Source organism: Oncorhynchus keta, chromosome 2 (genome assembly GCF_023373465.1).
Source record: "Oncorhynchus keta strain PuntledgeMale-10-30-2019 chromosome 2, Oket_V2, whole genome shotgun sequence".
NCBI lineage: Eukaryota > Metazoa > Chordata > Actinopteri > Salmoniformes > Salmonidae > Oncorhynchus > Oncorhynchus keta.
The window spans coordinates 106635-119494 of NC_068422.1; the positions used below are offsets into that span (position 1 = coordinate 106635).

The 12860-nt window shown below is 44.6% G+C and overlaps 1 protein-coding gene across 3 annotated transcripts in view; it reads left to right on the plus strand.

The window, feature by feature from the left end:
• The window catches only part of LOC118372955 (proteasome activator complex subunit 4B-like), a 105126-nt gene that overhangs the window by 40804 nt on the left and 51462 nt on the right, over positions 1–12860 (plus strand). For all 3 annotated transcript variants that reach the window (XM_052470635.1, XM_052470627.1, XM_052470630.1), the window contains 8 exons: positions 2099–2249; positions 2410–2578; positions 2798–2865; positions 3112–3327; positions 9572–9729; positions 11497–11592; positions 11714–11769; positions 11968–12024. In XM_052470635.1, the coding sequence (XP_052326595.1) occupies positions 2099–2249; positions 2410–2578; positions 2798–2865; positions 3112–3327; positions 9572–9729; positions 11497–11592; positions 11714–11769; positions 11968–12024 (971 nt within the window). The remainder of the gene's footprint in view (positions 1–2098; positions 2250–2409; positions 2579–2797; positions 2866–3111; positions 3328–9571; positions 9730–11496; positions 11593–11713; positions 11770–11967; positions 12025–12860) is intronic.

A 12860-nucleotide genomic window follows, 5' to 3' on the forward strand; every position in this document is an offset into this window, starting at 1 on the left:
ACCCGTCAGCAGACACTGTCCCTTGCCATACCCCCGTCAGCAGACACTGTCTCTTGCCATACCCCGTCAGCAGACACTGTCCCTTGCCATACCCCCGTCAGCAGACACTGTCCCTTGCCATACCCCGTCAGCAGACACTGTCCCTTGTCATACCCCTGTCAGCAGACACTGTCCCTTGCCATACCCCGTCAGCAGACACTGTCCCTTGTCATACCCCCGTCAGCAGACACTGTCCCTTGCCATACCCCGTCAGCAGACACTGTCCCTTGTCATACCCCTGTCAGCAGACACTGTCCCTTGCCATACCCCTGTCAGCAGACACTGTCCCTTGGCATACCCCCCCGTCAGCAGACACTGTCCCTTGCCATACCCGTCAGCAGACACTGTCCCTTGCCATACCCCCGTCAGCAGACACTGTCCCTTGCCATACCCCGTCAGCAGACACTGTCCCTTGTCATACCCCCGTCAGCAGACACTGTCCCTTGCCATACCCCCGTCAGCAGACACTGTCCCTTGCCATACCCCTGTCAGCAGACACTGTCCCTTGCCATACCCCCGTCAGCAGACACTGTCTCTTGCCATACCCCCGTCAGCAGACACTGTCCCTTGCCATACCCCCGTCAGCAGACACTGTCCCTTGCCATACCCCCGTCAGCAGACACTGTCCCTTGCCATACCCCCGTCAGCAGACACTGTCCCTTGTCATACCCCTGTCAGCAGACACTGTCCCTTGCCATACCCCTGTCAGCAGACACTGTCCCTTGCCATACCCCTGTCAGCAGACACTGTCCCTTGCCATACCCCCGTCAGCAGACACTGTCCCTTGCCATACCCCCGTCAGCAGACACTGTCCCTTGCCATACCCCCGTCAGCAGACACTGTCCCTTGCCATACCCCCTGTCAGCAGACACTGTCCCTTGCCATACCCCTGTCAGCAGACACTGTCCCTTGCCATACCCCTGTCAGCAGACACTGTCCCTTGCCATACCCCCGTCAGCAGACACTGTCCCTTGCCATACCCCTGTCAGCAGACACTGTCCCTTGCCATACCCCTGTCAGCAGACACTGTCCCTTGCCATACCCCTGTCAGCAGACACTGTCCCTTGCCATACCCCCGTCAGCAGACACTGTCCCTTGCCTCAGCCAGTCTCACCCATCCTCTCTCTCTGCCGTGACCCTTCAGTTTTCAAGTCTCCCAACAGCAACCTTTTCCTGGCTGCTATTTCCTCCACCATCACTTCAAACTCTTGTTTGCTGAAGTTTTATTGTGCTTTCCTTGGTTATCCATTTTAGTTTTTGATATAGCTAGTCTGATGGCTATAATGTGTGAACAAATAACGTTTGTTTTTGTTTATGAAGGGTTCGCAAGCCAACTACAAAAAAAAAATTGAGACATGGTGCAGATTTTTATTTAATTTTTTTATTTCACCTTTATTTAACCAGGTAGGCTAGTTGAGAACAGGTTCTCATTTGCAACTGCGACCTGGCCAAGATAAAGCATAGCAGTGTGAACAGACAACACAGAGTTACACATGGAGTAAACAATTAACAGGTCAATAACACAGTAGGAAAAAAGGGGGAGTCTATATACAATGTGTGCAAAAGGCATAAGGTAGGCAAATAATTACAATTTTACAGATTAACACTGGAGTGATAAATGATCAGATGGTCATGTACAGGTAGAGATATTGGTGTGCAAAAGAGCAGAAAAGTAAATAAATAAAAACTATGGGGATGAGGTAGGTAAATTGGGTGGGCTATTTACCGATAGACTATGTACAGCTGCAGCGATCGGTTAGCTGCTCAGATAGCAGATGTTTGAAATTGGTGAGGGAGATAAAAGTCACAGGCAGATAAATGTAATAAAATGGAAATATCGCTTTATTATAGTGGGCCAAATCCTATCATCCCTGTCACATCGGCTTATTTATTTGTTTCAAACACGTCACTAATGTCAATGCAACATAAGAAGATATTTATAAAGTTCATAAGAAAACATTTTGACCAATTGAACTAACTTATCTTATGAACTTCTTCTTTTTTTTTCTTAAACTTCTTATGTTTTTTTGTAAGTAATATTTTGTGAATATGCCCCCAGGTGTTTTGCCCTGATAGACAGCAGTACTCTAGAGCAGACCAGAGAGGAGACAGAGACCGAGAAGATGACCCATCTGGAGAGCCTGGTGGAGCTGGGACTATCTTCTACTTTCAGCACCATCCTCACACAGTGCTCTATAGACATCTTCAAGGTAGGCCACAACTCACTGTGCACCTACGCCTTTCTCACTGTGTGTGTCCTTTAAAGTACCACAATGTGGAAAAGGTCAAGGGGTCTGAATACTTTCCCCACGCCACTGTACATGCATGTGATGATGTGAATATATCATTTGGTTCGTTTGTGTTGTTCAGGTGGCTCTGGAGAAGGTCTTCATCTTTGCCACCACCAACATCTTTGAGACTCGTGTGGCTGGCAGGATGGTGGCTGACATGTGCAGAGCAGCCTCCAAGGTTCACCCTGCACAGTCTTTGAAGCTTTTGGTACCACACTGCTGCAATGCCATAAACCAGCTCACTGTCAGTAAGTGCTCACTAAGCTGGACATGTGTTCTGGATGTGTTCTGTTGGAGTGGAGGGCTATAAAACCAATCTGGACTTGGTCTTAATTTGAGACTGTTGTTGATTCTGATATGGTGGGGTTAGAGTTAGAGTTGCGTTGGGGAGAAGTGGGAATCAATGGATCGTTGTTCTGTGTTGGTCTCGGAGTATCTCACTCTGTTTCTTGGTGGTTGACTTCCAGATGAGGAGGTGTTGAGTGAGGAGGAACTGGATAAGGAGTTACTATGGAACCTTCAGCTACTGTCAGAGGTGAGGTCATCATCCTCCATACTGACTGAAACATTCCCTTGTTCCCTTCACCTCTCAGTAGACTAGACACCAAACACGAAAACACTTTTGAAACGGGGGAGTTACTTACCTAAAGCTCATTTTTTATTTTCTGTTGCAAATGTTTTCAAACATCTTCCTTTGTGCCTTAATGAACAGAACACAGGGTGGGCCTGTATGTTCTCTCCTAACCCTCCTTCCCTCCTGTTGTCTCCTTGTCCTCCCCAGGTGACTCGTGTGGACGGGGACCAGATCCTCCCCTACAGCACCCAGCTGGTTCAGATCCTGCAGCTGACCCTCCACCTGAAGTGTAAACAGGGCTACACCCTGGCCTGTAACCTGCTGCATCATATCCTGAGGTCTACAGCTCTCATCTACCCCACAGAGTACTGCAGTGTACCAGGAAGCTTTCAGCAGCCCACGCAGGACTACCTGCCCATCAAGGTACGTACAGGGTTAGAGGTACTAAGGTTGGTGTTAGGGGTTTGTAGAGGTTGGTGTTAGGGGTTCTATAGCCCTCACCTTCCCAACAGAGAACTGCAGTGTACCAGGTGGCTTTCAATAGCCCATACAGGACTACCTACCTACCCACAAGGTATCAAGTTCAGAACTTTACTTTTAGTTGTACATTCTCTAAATCGCTGCCTACCAAATTTCTACAACATTCCCTTTAGTGCGAATAACTTTTTATAACCCAGACAGACCCCAAACAATGACGATTGTAGAGTGCTTCTGTCCATTTCTATCACAAAATGTGTTATTTTTATTACTTTTTACGTGATCTCTTCCTGATTGGTCTGATCACTCACCAGCCACTCTGGACCTTGTGATAGAAAGTGTGTAGGATGTTCACTCATGGCTCTACAATGTAGAGGAAAAACAGGTCAATTCAAGAGGGTGCTATAAAATTTGTCAAAACATTCGTTTTCTTGGCCCTATGTCATTATAAATCACATTGAATTAATATTTTCGATTTTTTTCTACAATATTATAACCTTAATATACTTGTACTTGACATTGTTGATGAAATAAAAACATTAATTTGCTGTGACCATAGCAAGTTTAGACTCTGCTGGTTTCGGTTGAATCTCTTCCATATTTTGCGTTGGGAGGTGGTACCATTTGGAGGTGTTTCCGCTGGTTGGACCAATCAAAATAAGCTTGATCCTCTCGTCATTTAATCTCCATATCCTTGACTTTCTTTGGCTATATTGGCGATAAATCTACATTGAGAGGGGCTGTTTCTATTGCGATTAGAGGGAAAGACCCATACACCATGAAAACAGGATCTGATTGTCTTAGTGGAGGGTGAATATTGGAATTCGGTCTTTTAATTTTGTAAATAAATCTACATTTAGTCCCTGTTGTATTCTGCGGATATCAGTTAGAAAAATACCATGTTTTCACTCAGGAACCTGCAGCCACTAGTTAGCTTGTCAGTTGGTGTTGGAAGTTAGCGCTATTCTGCCACGAAGCAACGCCACAGAGTTCTATGAAGCAGAGACCACATTCCATTCCATCTATACATGCTACATTCTCAGAGTAAATCATCTAACTTTTGAACCATATATTCTTTTAATTTTTACCTTTTATTTAACTAGGCAAGTCAGTTAAGAACACATTCTTATTTTCAATGATGGCCTAGGAACAGTGGGTTATAACTGCCTGTTCAGGGGAAGAAATATATGGTAGAGGCATGGGGTTTGGAATATTGTTTTTCGGGTGCAATTCTCTGTTGAATGGATATTTTGTATAAACCTTGAACGAATGAATAGTTGTATAGGTGAACACCCTATAGTGTGTCAAAGGAACCATGTCAGACTAGTAAAGAGGTCCAGGGCATAACATGCCTCTACCCTGTTAACCCATCAGACAGTTAGTTACACAACTCTCCTCTCTTTCTCCCTCCTGTCTCTCCGGCTTCCCGCAGCCCTCCTCCTGTCCGCATAGTCAATGAGAAGGGCCCATGGCGATAGATTGAGGGTACACCTCCCATCTTTGCCTATAGGAAGTCCCTTTACATGTTGATATACCTCCATGGTGCCACTCATGCCATGACAGGATTTTGTGACAAGTGCGCCTTCTATCCCTCTCTATGGAAGGTCCCTGAGAGGGATTTCATCTCATGATCTCTCCTTTCTCCCGAAGTGTGCACTTGTTCACTTCCCTTCATCGATATGAAAGGAAATAACTGCTCTTAAGAGAATCTGTCCTCACCTCCTGACCTCAACCCCTCTTTCATCAAATACACAATGTCCATCTGTCTCCCCTGTATCAACATCATTCTCCTCTCCTCCATCAAACACCTTCCAAAGCCTTCTTCTTTCTTCTGAGAACCATTAACTTCTAACATAACCCAGTCTCTTTCATTTCCTATCTCAATGTTCAAAGTTTAGCACATCCCAACAGGGGCCTAGTTACAGTTTTGACTTAAATCACCTTGAAAATCTTAAAATAGCTGGCTAGCAATGATCAACAACGAACTTATCAAAGCTTGAATAATTTTTAAAAGAATGTGCAAATATTGTACAACCCAGGTGTGCAAAGCTTGTAGACTTACCCAAAAATACTCACAGCTGTAATCGCTGGCAAAGGTGATTCTCTAGCATGTATCGATCCAGTTTCCAAGTGCCTTTTGATGTAGGAAACTGTACTCACTGGCACCTTGGCTTTCTTTGCAATTTCTCTAAAGGAAAGACCTACACTTTTAAGGGTTATAAACGGTCGGTCTGTCTGCCTTTGTTAATTGCCTTTTTCTCACCATTTTAATAGCAATATACTACTTCCTGCAGTACAATACTGTCCAAATAATGCTTGAGGTTGTAGTAACAGTCTGTTCCAACACTGCTTTTATACAGTGTCGTGGTAATTTCCTGTATTACTAAGTGAAAGGAGAGTTTACAAACCACACACAAGTCAGAGTTTTACTTTAAACTTCATATTTTAATAATATGAGCTTCACCATAGCCCCTTGACTCTCAGATCAATTCAGTGCCTATAAATTAATTCTGAGAGTGCTTAATAATACTTAATCTTTTATAGCCAAGATACACCCCTCTTAACTCACAATGACGAACCACAGATCTTAGAAACTTCACAAATGGCCTTGTGCCTGAAAGAGGAGTATCCCATAGCCAGATAGCATTAGCTATAAATTATCGGTCAGTTTGCTCTAAGACGATGTTCTACTTCTCATTCTTGGTACTTCCTATTACCAAAACATTACCTCATCCAATGGCATATATCAATTGTCAATTCTAGATACACCCATCTCAAATACACTCCCTCCTGGACAAGCTCACAGAGGGGAGTGACTGGCACACAGGCATTGTGGAGCCCTTCACGTGGTTTAACTGATACATTGTGGAGCCCTTCACGTGGTTTAACAGAGACATTGTGGAGCCCTTCACGTGGTTTAACAGAGACATTGTGGAGCCCTTCACGTGGTTTAACAGAGACATTGTGGAGCCCTTCACGTGGTTTAACTGATACATTTTGGAGCCCTTCACGTGGTTTAACTGATACATTGTGGAGCCCTTCACGTGGTTTAACTGATACATTGTGGAGCCCTTCACGTGGTTTAACAGAGACATTGTGGAGCCCTTCACGTGGTTTAACTGATACATTGTGGAGCCCTTCACGTGGTTTAACAGAGACATTGTGGAGCCCTTCACGTGGTTTAACTGATACATTGTGGAGCCCTTCACGTGGTTTAACTGATACATTGTGGAGCCCTTCACGTGGTTTAACTGATACATTGTGGAGCCCTTCACGTGGTTTAACAGAGACATTGTGGAGCCCTTCACGTGGTTTAACTGATACATTGTGGAGCCCTTCACGTGGTTTAACTGATACATTGTGGAGCCCTTCACGTGGTTTAACAGAGACATTGTGGAGCCCTTCACGTGGTTTAACTGATACATTGTGGAGCCCTTCACGTGGTTTAACTGATACATTGTGGAGCCCTTCACGTGGTTTAACAGAGACATTGTGGAGCCCTTCACGTGGTTTAACTGATACATTGTGGAGCCCTTCACGTGGTTTAACAGAGACATTGTGGAGCCCTTCACGTGGTTTAACTGATACATTGTGGAGCCCTTCATGTGGTTTAACAGAGACATTGTGGAGCCCTTCACGTGGTTTAACAGAGACATTGTGGAGCCCTTCACATGGTTTAACTGATACATTGTGGAGCCCTTCACGTGGTTTAACTGATACATTGTGGAGCCCTTCACGTGGTTTAACAGAGACATTGTGGAGCCCTTCACGTGGTTTAACTGATACATTGTGGAGCCCTTCACGTGGTTTAACTGATACATTGTGGAGCCCTTCACGTGGTTTAACTGATACATTGTGGAGCCCTTCACGTGGTTTAACAGAGACATTGTGGAGCCCTTCACGTGGTTTAACTGATACATTGTGGAGCCCTTCACGTGGTTTAACTGATACATTGTGGAGCCCTTCACGTGGTTTAACAGAGACATTGTGGAGCCCTTCACGTGGTTTAACTGATACATTGTGGAGCCCTTCACGTGGTTTAACAGAGACATTGTGGAGCCCTTCACGTGGTTTAACTGATACATTGTGGAGCCCTTCACGTGGTTTAACTGATACATTGTGGAGCCCTTCACGTGGTTTAACAGAGACATTGTGGAGCCCTTCACGTGGTTTAACTGATACATTGTGGAGCCCTTCACGTGGTTTAACAGAGACATTGTGGAGCCCTTCACGTGGTTTAACAGAGACATTGTGGAGCCCTTCACGTGGTTTAACTGATACATTGTGGAGCCCTTCACGTGGTTTAACTGATACATTGTGGAGCCCTTCACGTGGTTTAACAGAGACATTGTGGAGCCCTTCACGTGGTTTAACTGATACATTGTGGAGCCCTTCACGTGGTTTAACAGAGACATTGTGGAGCCCTTCACGTGGTTTAACTGATACATTGTGGAGCCCTTCACGTGGTTTAACAGAGACATTGTGGAGCCCTTCACGTGGTTTAACTGATACATTGTGGAGCCCTTCACGTGGTTTAACTGATACATTGTGGAGCCCTTCACGTGGTTTAACAGAGACATTGTGGAGCCCTTCACGTGGTTTAACTGATACATTGTGGAGCCCTTCACGTGGTTTAACTGATACATTGTGGAGCCCTTCACGTGGTTTAACTGATACATTGTGGAGCCCTTCACGTGGTTTAACTGATCCATTGTGGAGCCCTTCACGTGTTTTAACTGATACATTGTGGAGCCCTTCACGTGGTTTAACAGAGACATTGTGGAGCCCTTCACGTGGTTTAACTGATACATTGTGGAGCCCTTCACGTGGTTTAACAGAGACATTGTGGAGCCCTTCACGTGGTTTAACTGATACATTGTGGAGCCCTTCACGTGGTTTAACTGATACATTGTGGAGCCCTTCACGTGGTTTAACTGATACATTGTGGAGCCCTTCACGTGGTTTAACTGATACATTGTGGAGCCCTTCACGTGGTTTAACAGAGACATTGTGGAGCCCTTCACGTGGTTTAACAGAGACATTGTGGAGCCCTTCACGTGGTTTAACAGATACATTGTGGAGCCCTTCACGTGGTTTAACTGATACATTGTGGAGCCCTTCACGTGGTTTAACTGATACATTGTGGAGCCCTTCACGTGGTTTAACTGATCCATTGTGGAGCCCTTCACGTGTTTTAACTGATACATTGTGGAGCCCTTCACGTGGTTTAACAGAGACATTGTGGAGCCCTTCACGTGGTTTAACTGATACATTGTGGAGCCCTTCACGTGGTTTAACAGAGACATTGTGGAGCCCTTCACGTGGTTTAACTGATACATTGTGGAGCCCTTCACGTGGTTTAACTGATACATTGTGGAGCCCTTCACGTGGTTTAACTGATACATTGTGGAGCCCTTCACGTGGTTTAACTGATACATTGTGGAGCCCTTCACGTGGTTTAACAGAGACATTGTGGAGCCCTTCACGTGGTTTAACAGAGACATTGTGGAGCCCTTCACGTGGTTTAACAGATACATTGTGGAGCCCTTCACGTGGTTTAACTGATACATTGTGGAGCCCTTCACGTGGTTTAACAGAGACATTGTGGAGCCCTTCACGTGGTTTAACTGATCCATTGGAAGACACGGTTCAATTCTGACTTCTCCCTTTCTGATATTCTGCATATTACCAGACAGATAAGACAAGCCTGACCTCTCTCCTCTCTGGGCCCCAAGTGACTTTTTCCACATAAGCATATTTATGAAAGTAGATAAAACATCTTATTTATCAATGTTACCTAACTAATTCTGATTCTACTACGACAACAGACAGAGGGTTTGTAAGTAATCAACCAAAGTTTTGAGGCTTAATTTACTTCCATTGCTGCGGAACAGCTATAAGTTGTAAACCCAATACTTGTTCCCTGAAAAGGCCTTTTTTTGTAACTCTGAAAAATATGTTATTTTTCAGTTTTTGGTAACCTAGATTCTTTAAAAAAAATATATATATATATATATAAAAAATTACCTCTGGCAGTTTACTGCTTACCTTTACCATTTTCAGGTTATTCACTGGACTTAAACTGCTTAAATTTCAATAAAAACTGGAATAAATGGGGTGTTGAAAAACTTTTGACCGGTAGTGTATATATTATTATATATTGATCTCAACCTTCTCCCCCTCTGTCCAGGACTGGGGTCGTCCGGGGGACCTGTGGAACCTTCACATCCAGTGGCACGTCCCCAGTGTGGAGGAGACCAGATTTGTGTTCTATGTTCTGGACCTGATCTTACAGCCAGAGCTGCTGCGACTGCAGAGATATGCCCAGGGGGAACGGGACATGACCAGGTGAGGGGGGACTGACTGTGTGAAGGCAGTAAGAGGGTCCTATTCGTCAGTTATCAAACGGAAGAAAATGGACTGTAAGACTACCTAAACTTGTCCAATAAGAAACACACATTTTTGTTTTAATTTGCGAAACGTTTTGCTACGATATGCCCTAATGAATAGTTAGGACCCAGGGGATTGCCAGGTGAAGGCACATTAAACAGAGCACGACAAGTCTGGAGCAGACGGGTGCAGGTGTAAGCAGACGGGTGCAGGTCTAGGATACTGTACATCAGTGGTCACCAACCCGGTCATCGTGATCTCCAAGGCATTCCTAGTCAATCACCAAACATTTCTGTAGAAAATCCAATGATAAAGGCATAAAGGCTTGAGCTCCTTTTATGTTGGTTATGTTTGTGTGTTGCTCTGTTGACAGAGGTGCTCCTGATTCAGAAGCCCTGCTGCAGCTGGTCGGCAAAGTGTTCCCATTTTCAACCATTTCATTTCTCTGAAATGACAAACTCCGCCTACCCAGCAGACCTGGAGATCTGTGGCTAAATCAAGTGTGCTTAATGATCTGGCCAATCGAATAGCTCAAATGCCTGCCTACAGCTTCCATGACCCCGGCTACAGCATTGTTTGATACAGGCCTACATGAGATTTAATAACTTTTAAAACTATGACCAGAGGGAGACTGTCAAAGAGCTGCTGTTTTTATGAGTGACTTTATTCATCACTGTCAACACTGTATTTAGTCAACACTATTACAATACATAAAATGCGCTTCTCTCTACTTCCACTTCTACTTCCACTCGTGCTGCATCTGCAATGAATTAGTAGTCAAGTGTATCTATAGCCCTGCGTTTTTAATTATTAACAGCAGCTCGTTGTCTATTTTAAGATAGAGGAATATTTCACTTTCTCTGGTCATAGGTGAGAGGCTGCTGCTCTCTCACTCCCTTCACTGAGACGAATGCCGTGTTCAAAACCATGGGGAATCTTTTAAACATTTTTTTTTTTTACTGTGTTATTGACTTGCTAATTGTTTACTCCATGTGTAACTCTGTGTTGTCTGTTCACACTGCTATGCTTTATCTTGGCCAGGTCGCAGTTGCAAATGAGAACTTGTTCTCAACTAGCCTACCTGATTAAATAAAGGTGAAATAAAAAAAAAATTAAAAAAAACGGCCATCCAAGTCAGAAACTCTGGCCTCTTTCTAAGGCTCTGACTTTCTGACCTGAAGATCACTGACGTCATTATTTGATCTGTTGTCTTGAAAGCACCATGACCATCAGATGCCGGTACCATCAGTCCTGTTAAATAAAAAAGCTAATTATTTCAATTTCTGCTCAGCTGTGCCTCGCTAAAGGTACACCAACTGATCTAGTTTGTTATCAAAGCTTGAGTTTTGAAATATAACGTGGTCTGAGAAGAACAATATTACCAGGCCAGGCACATAGCCATTATTTTGTGATAATGTATTAGGCCTCCTGCACAAACCTCATTCATACACAACTGGTTTTATTAGGTTAATTTAAAAAAAGGTCATAGTTAAAAATTATTCTGAGTGCTATATCTTGGCTTGCTTTGTGACTGCAAAAGTGCTCTACACTAATCTAAGAACAAACTAGTGTCCTGTTGTCCCACGTGTGCCATTTTCTTCCTGACAAGTTTAGGTGGTTTCACTCTGTTTCAAACGTGTTCTCTGCACTTAACACAACTCCGTTCTGCTTTATAATGTGTAGTCAGTGTTGTGGACCCTGCATGTAACTAATCCCATTTTCCAGGGATGACGTCCTACAGAGTTTGTCTATCGTACAGCACTGCCTTCTGGGAGCAGGAAGTCTGTTTCCACCGCTGCGAGGAGAGCCCATCCCAGAACTGTGAGTAGTACACAGTCAAGCTTAATTAATGAAATGTATTTATGAAGCCCTTTTTACATCAGTAATTGTCAGTGTTTTACTACAGTGTGTTTTAACTATGAAATCTCTCTTTCTCTGTCAGGGTTACTAGCATGGTGAATCTGGGTGAGACTAACCTCTTCACAGGAGTGTCCTATGGTGAGTTGCATGCTTTAGCTCATAGTCATTATTCTGAGGCCTTGGTAACAGACAAAATGGTCCTTGAGCCTTCATAGTTTGCGGTATCACTCACTTGTTGAGGTTGACAGCAGTAACTATCCGTTGATTTGTATTGTTCCAGAGACATGTTTGCATGCATGTTGTTATGTAAAACCTCAACTCCCTCTCCTCCTCCAGATGTGTCCAGAGAGAACTACAGAGATGCTATCTGTAGAGTGATGAGGCAGTTGCTACGTGAGTAGTGTCTCCTCCCTCCCTCCTGTCTGTAACCACAACTCAACCCTAATAGTGTCTCCTCCCTCCCTCCTGTCTGTAACCACAACTCAACCCTAATAGTGTCTCCTCCCTCCCTCCTGTCAGTAACCACAACTCAACCCTAATAGTGTCTCCTCCCTCCCTCCTGTCTGTAACCACAACTCAACCCTAATAGTGTCTCCTCCCTCCTGTCAGTAACCACAACTCAACCCTAATAGTGTCTCCTCCCTCCCTCCTGTCAGTAACCACAACTCAACCCTAATAGTGTCTCCTCCCTCCCTCCTGTCTGTAACCACAACTCAACCCTAATAGTGTCTCCTCCCTCCTGTCAGTAACCACAACTCAACCCAAATAGTGTCTCCTCCCTCCCTCCTGTCTGTAACCACAACTCAACCCTAATAGTGTCTCCTCCCTCCCTCCCTCCTGTCAGTAACCACAACTCAACCCAAATAGTGTCTCCTCCCTCCCTCCTGTCTGTAACCACAACTCAACCCTAATAGTGTCTCCTCCCTCCCTCCTGTCTGTAACCACAACTCAACCCTAATAGTGTCTCCTCCCTCCTGTCAGTAACCACAACTCAACCCAAATAGTGTCTCCTCCCTCCCTCCTGTCAGTAACCACAACTCAACCCTAATAGTGTCTCCTCCCTCCCTCCTGTCTGTAACCACAACTCAACCCTAATAGTGTCTCCTCCCTCCTGTCAGTAACCACAACTCAACCCAAATAGTGTCTCCTCCCTCCCTCCTGTCTGTAACCACAACTCAACCCAAATAGTGTCTCCTCCCTCCCTCCTGTCTGTAACCACAACTCAACCC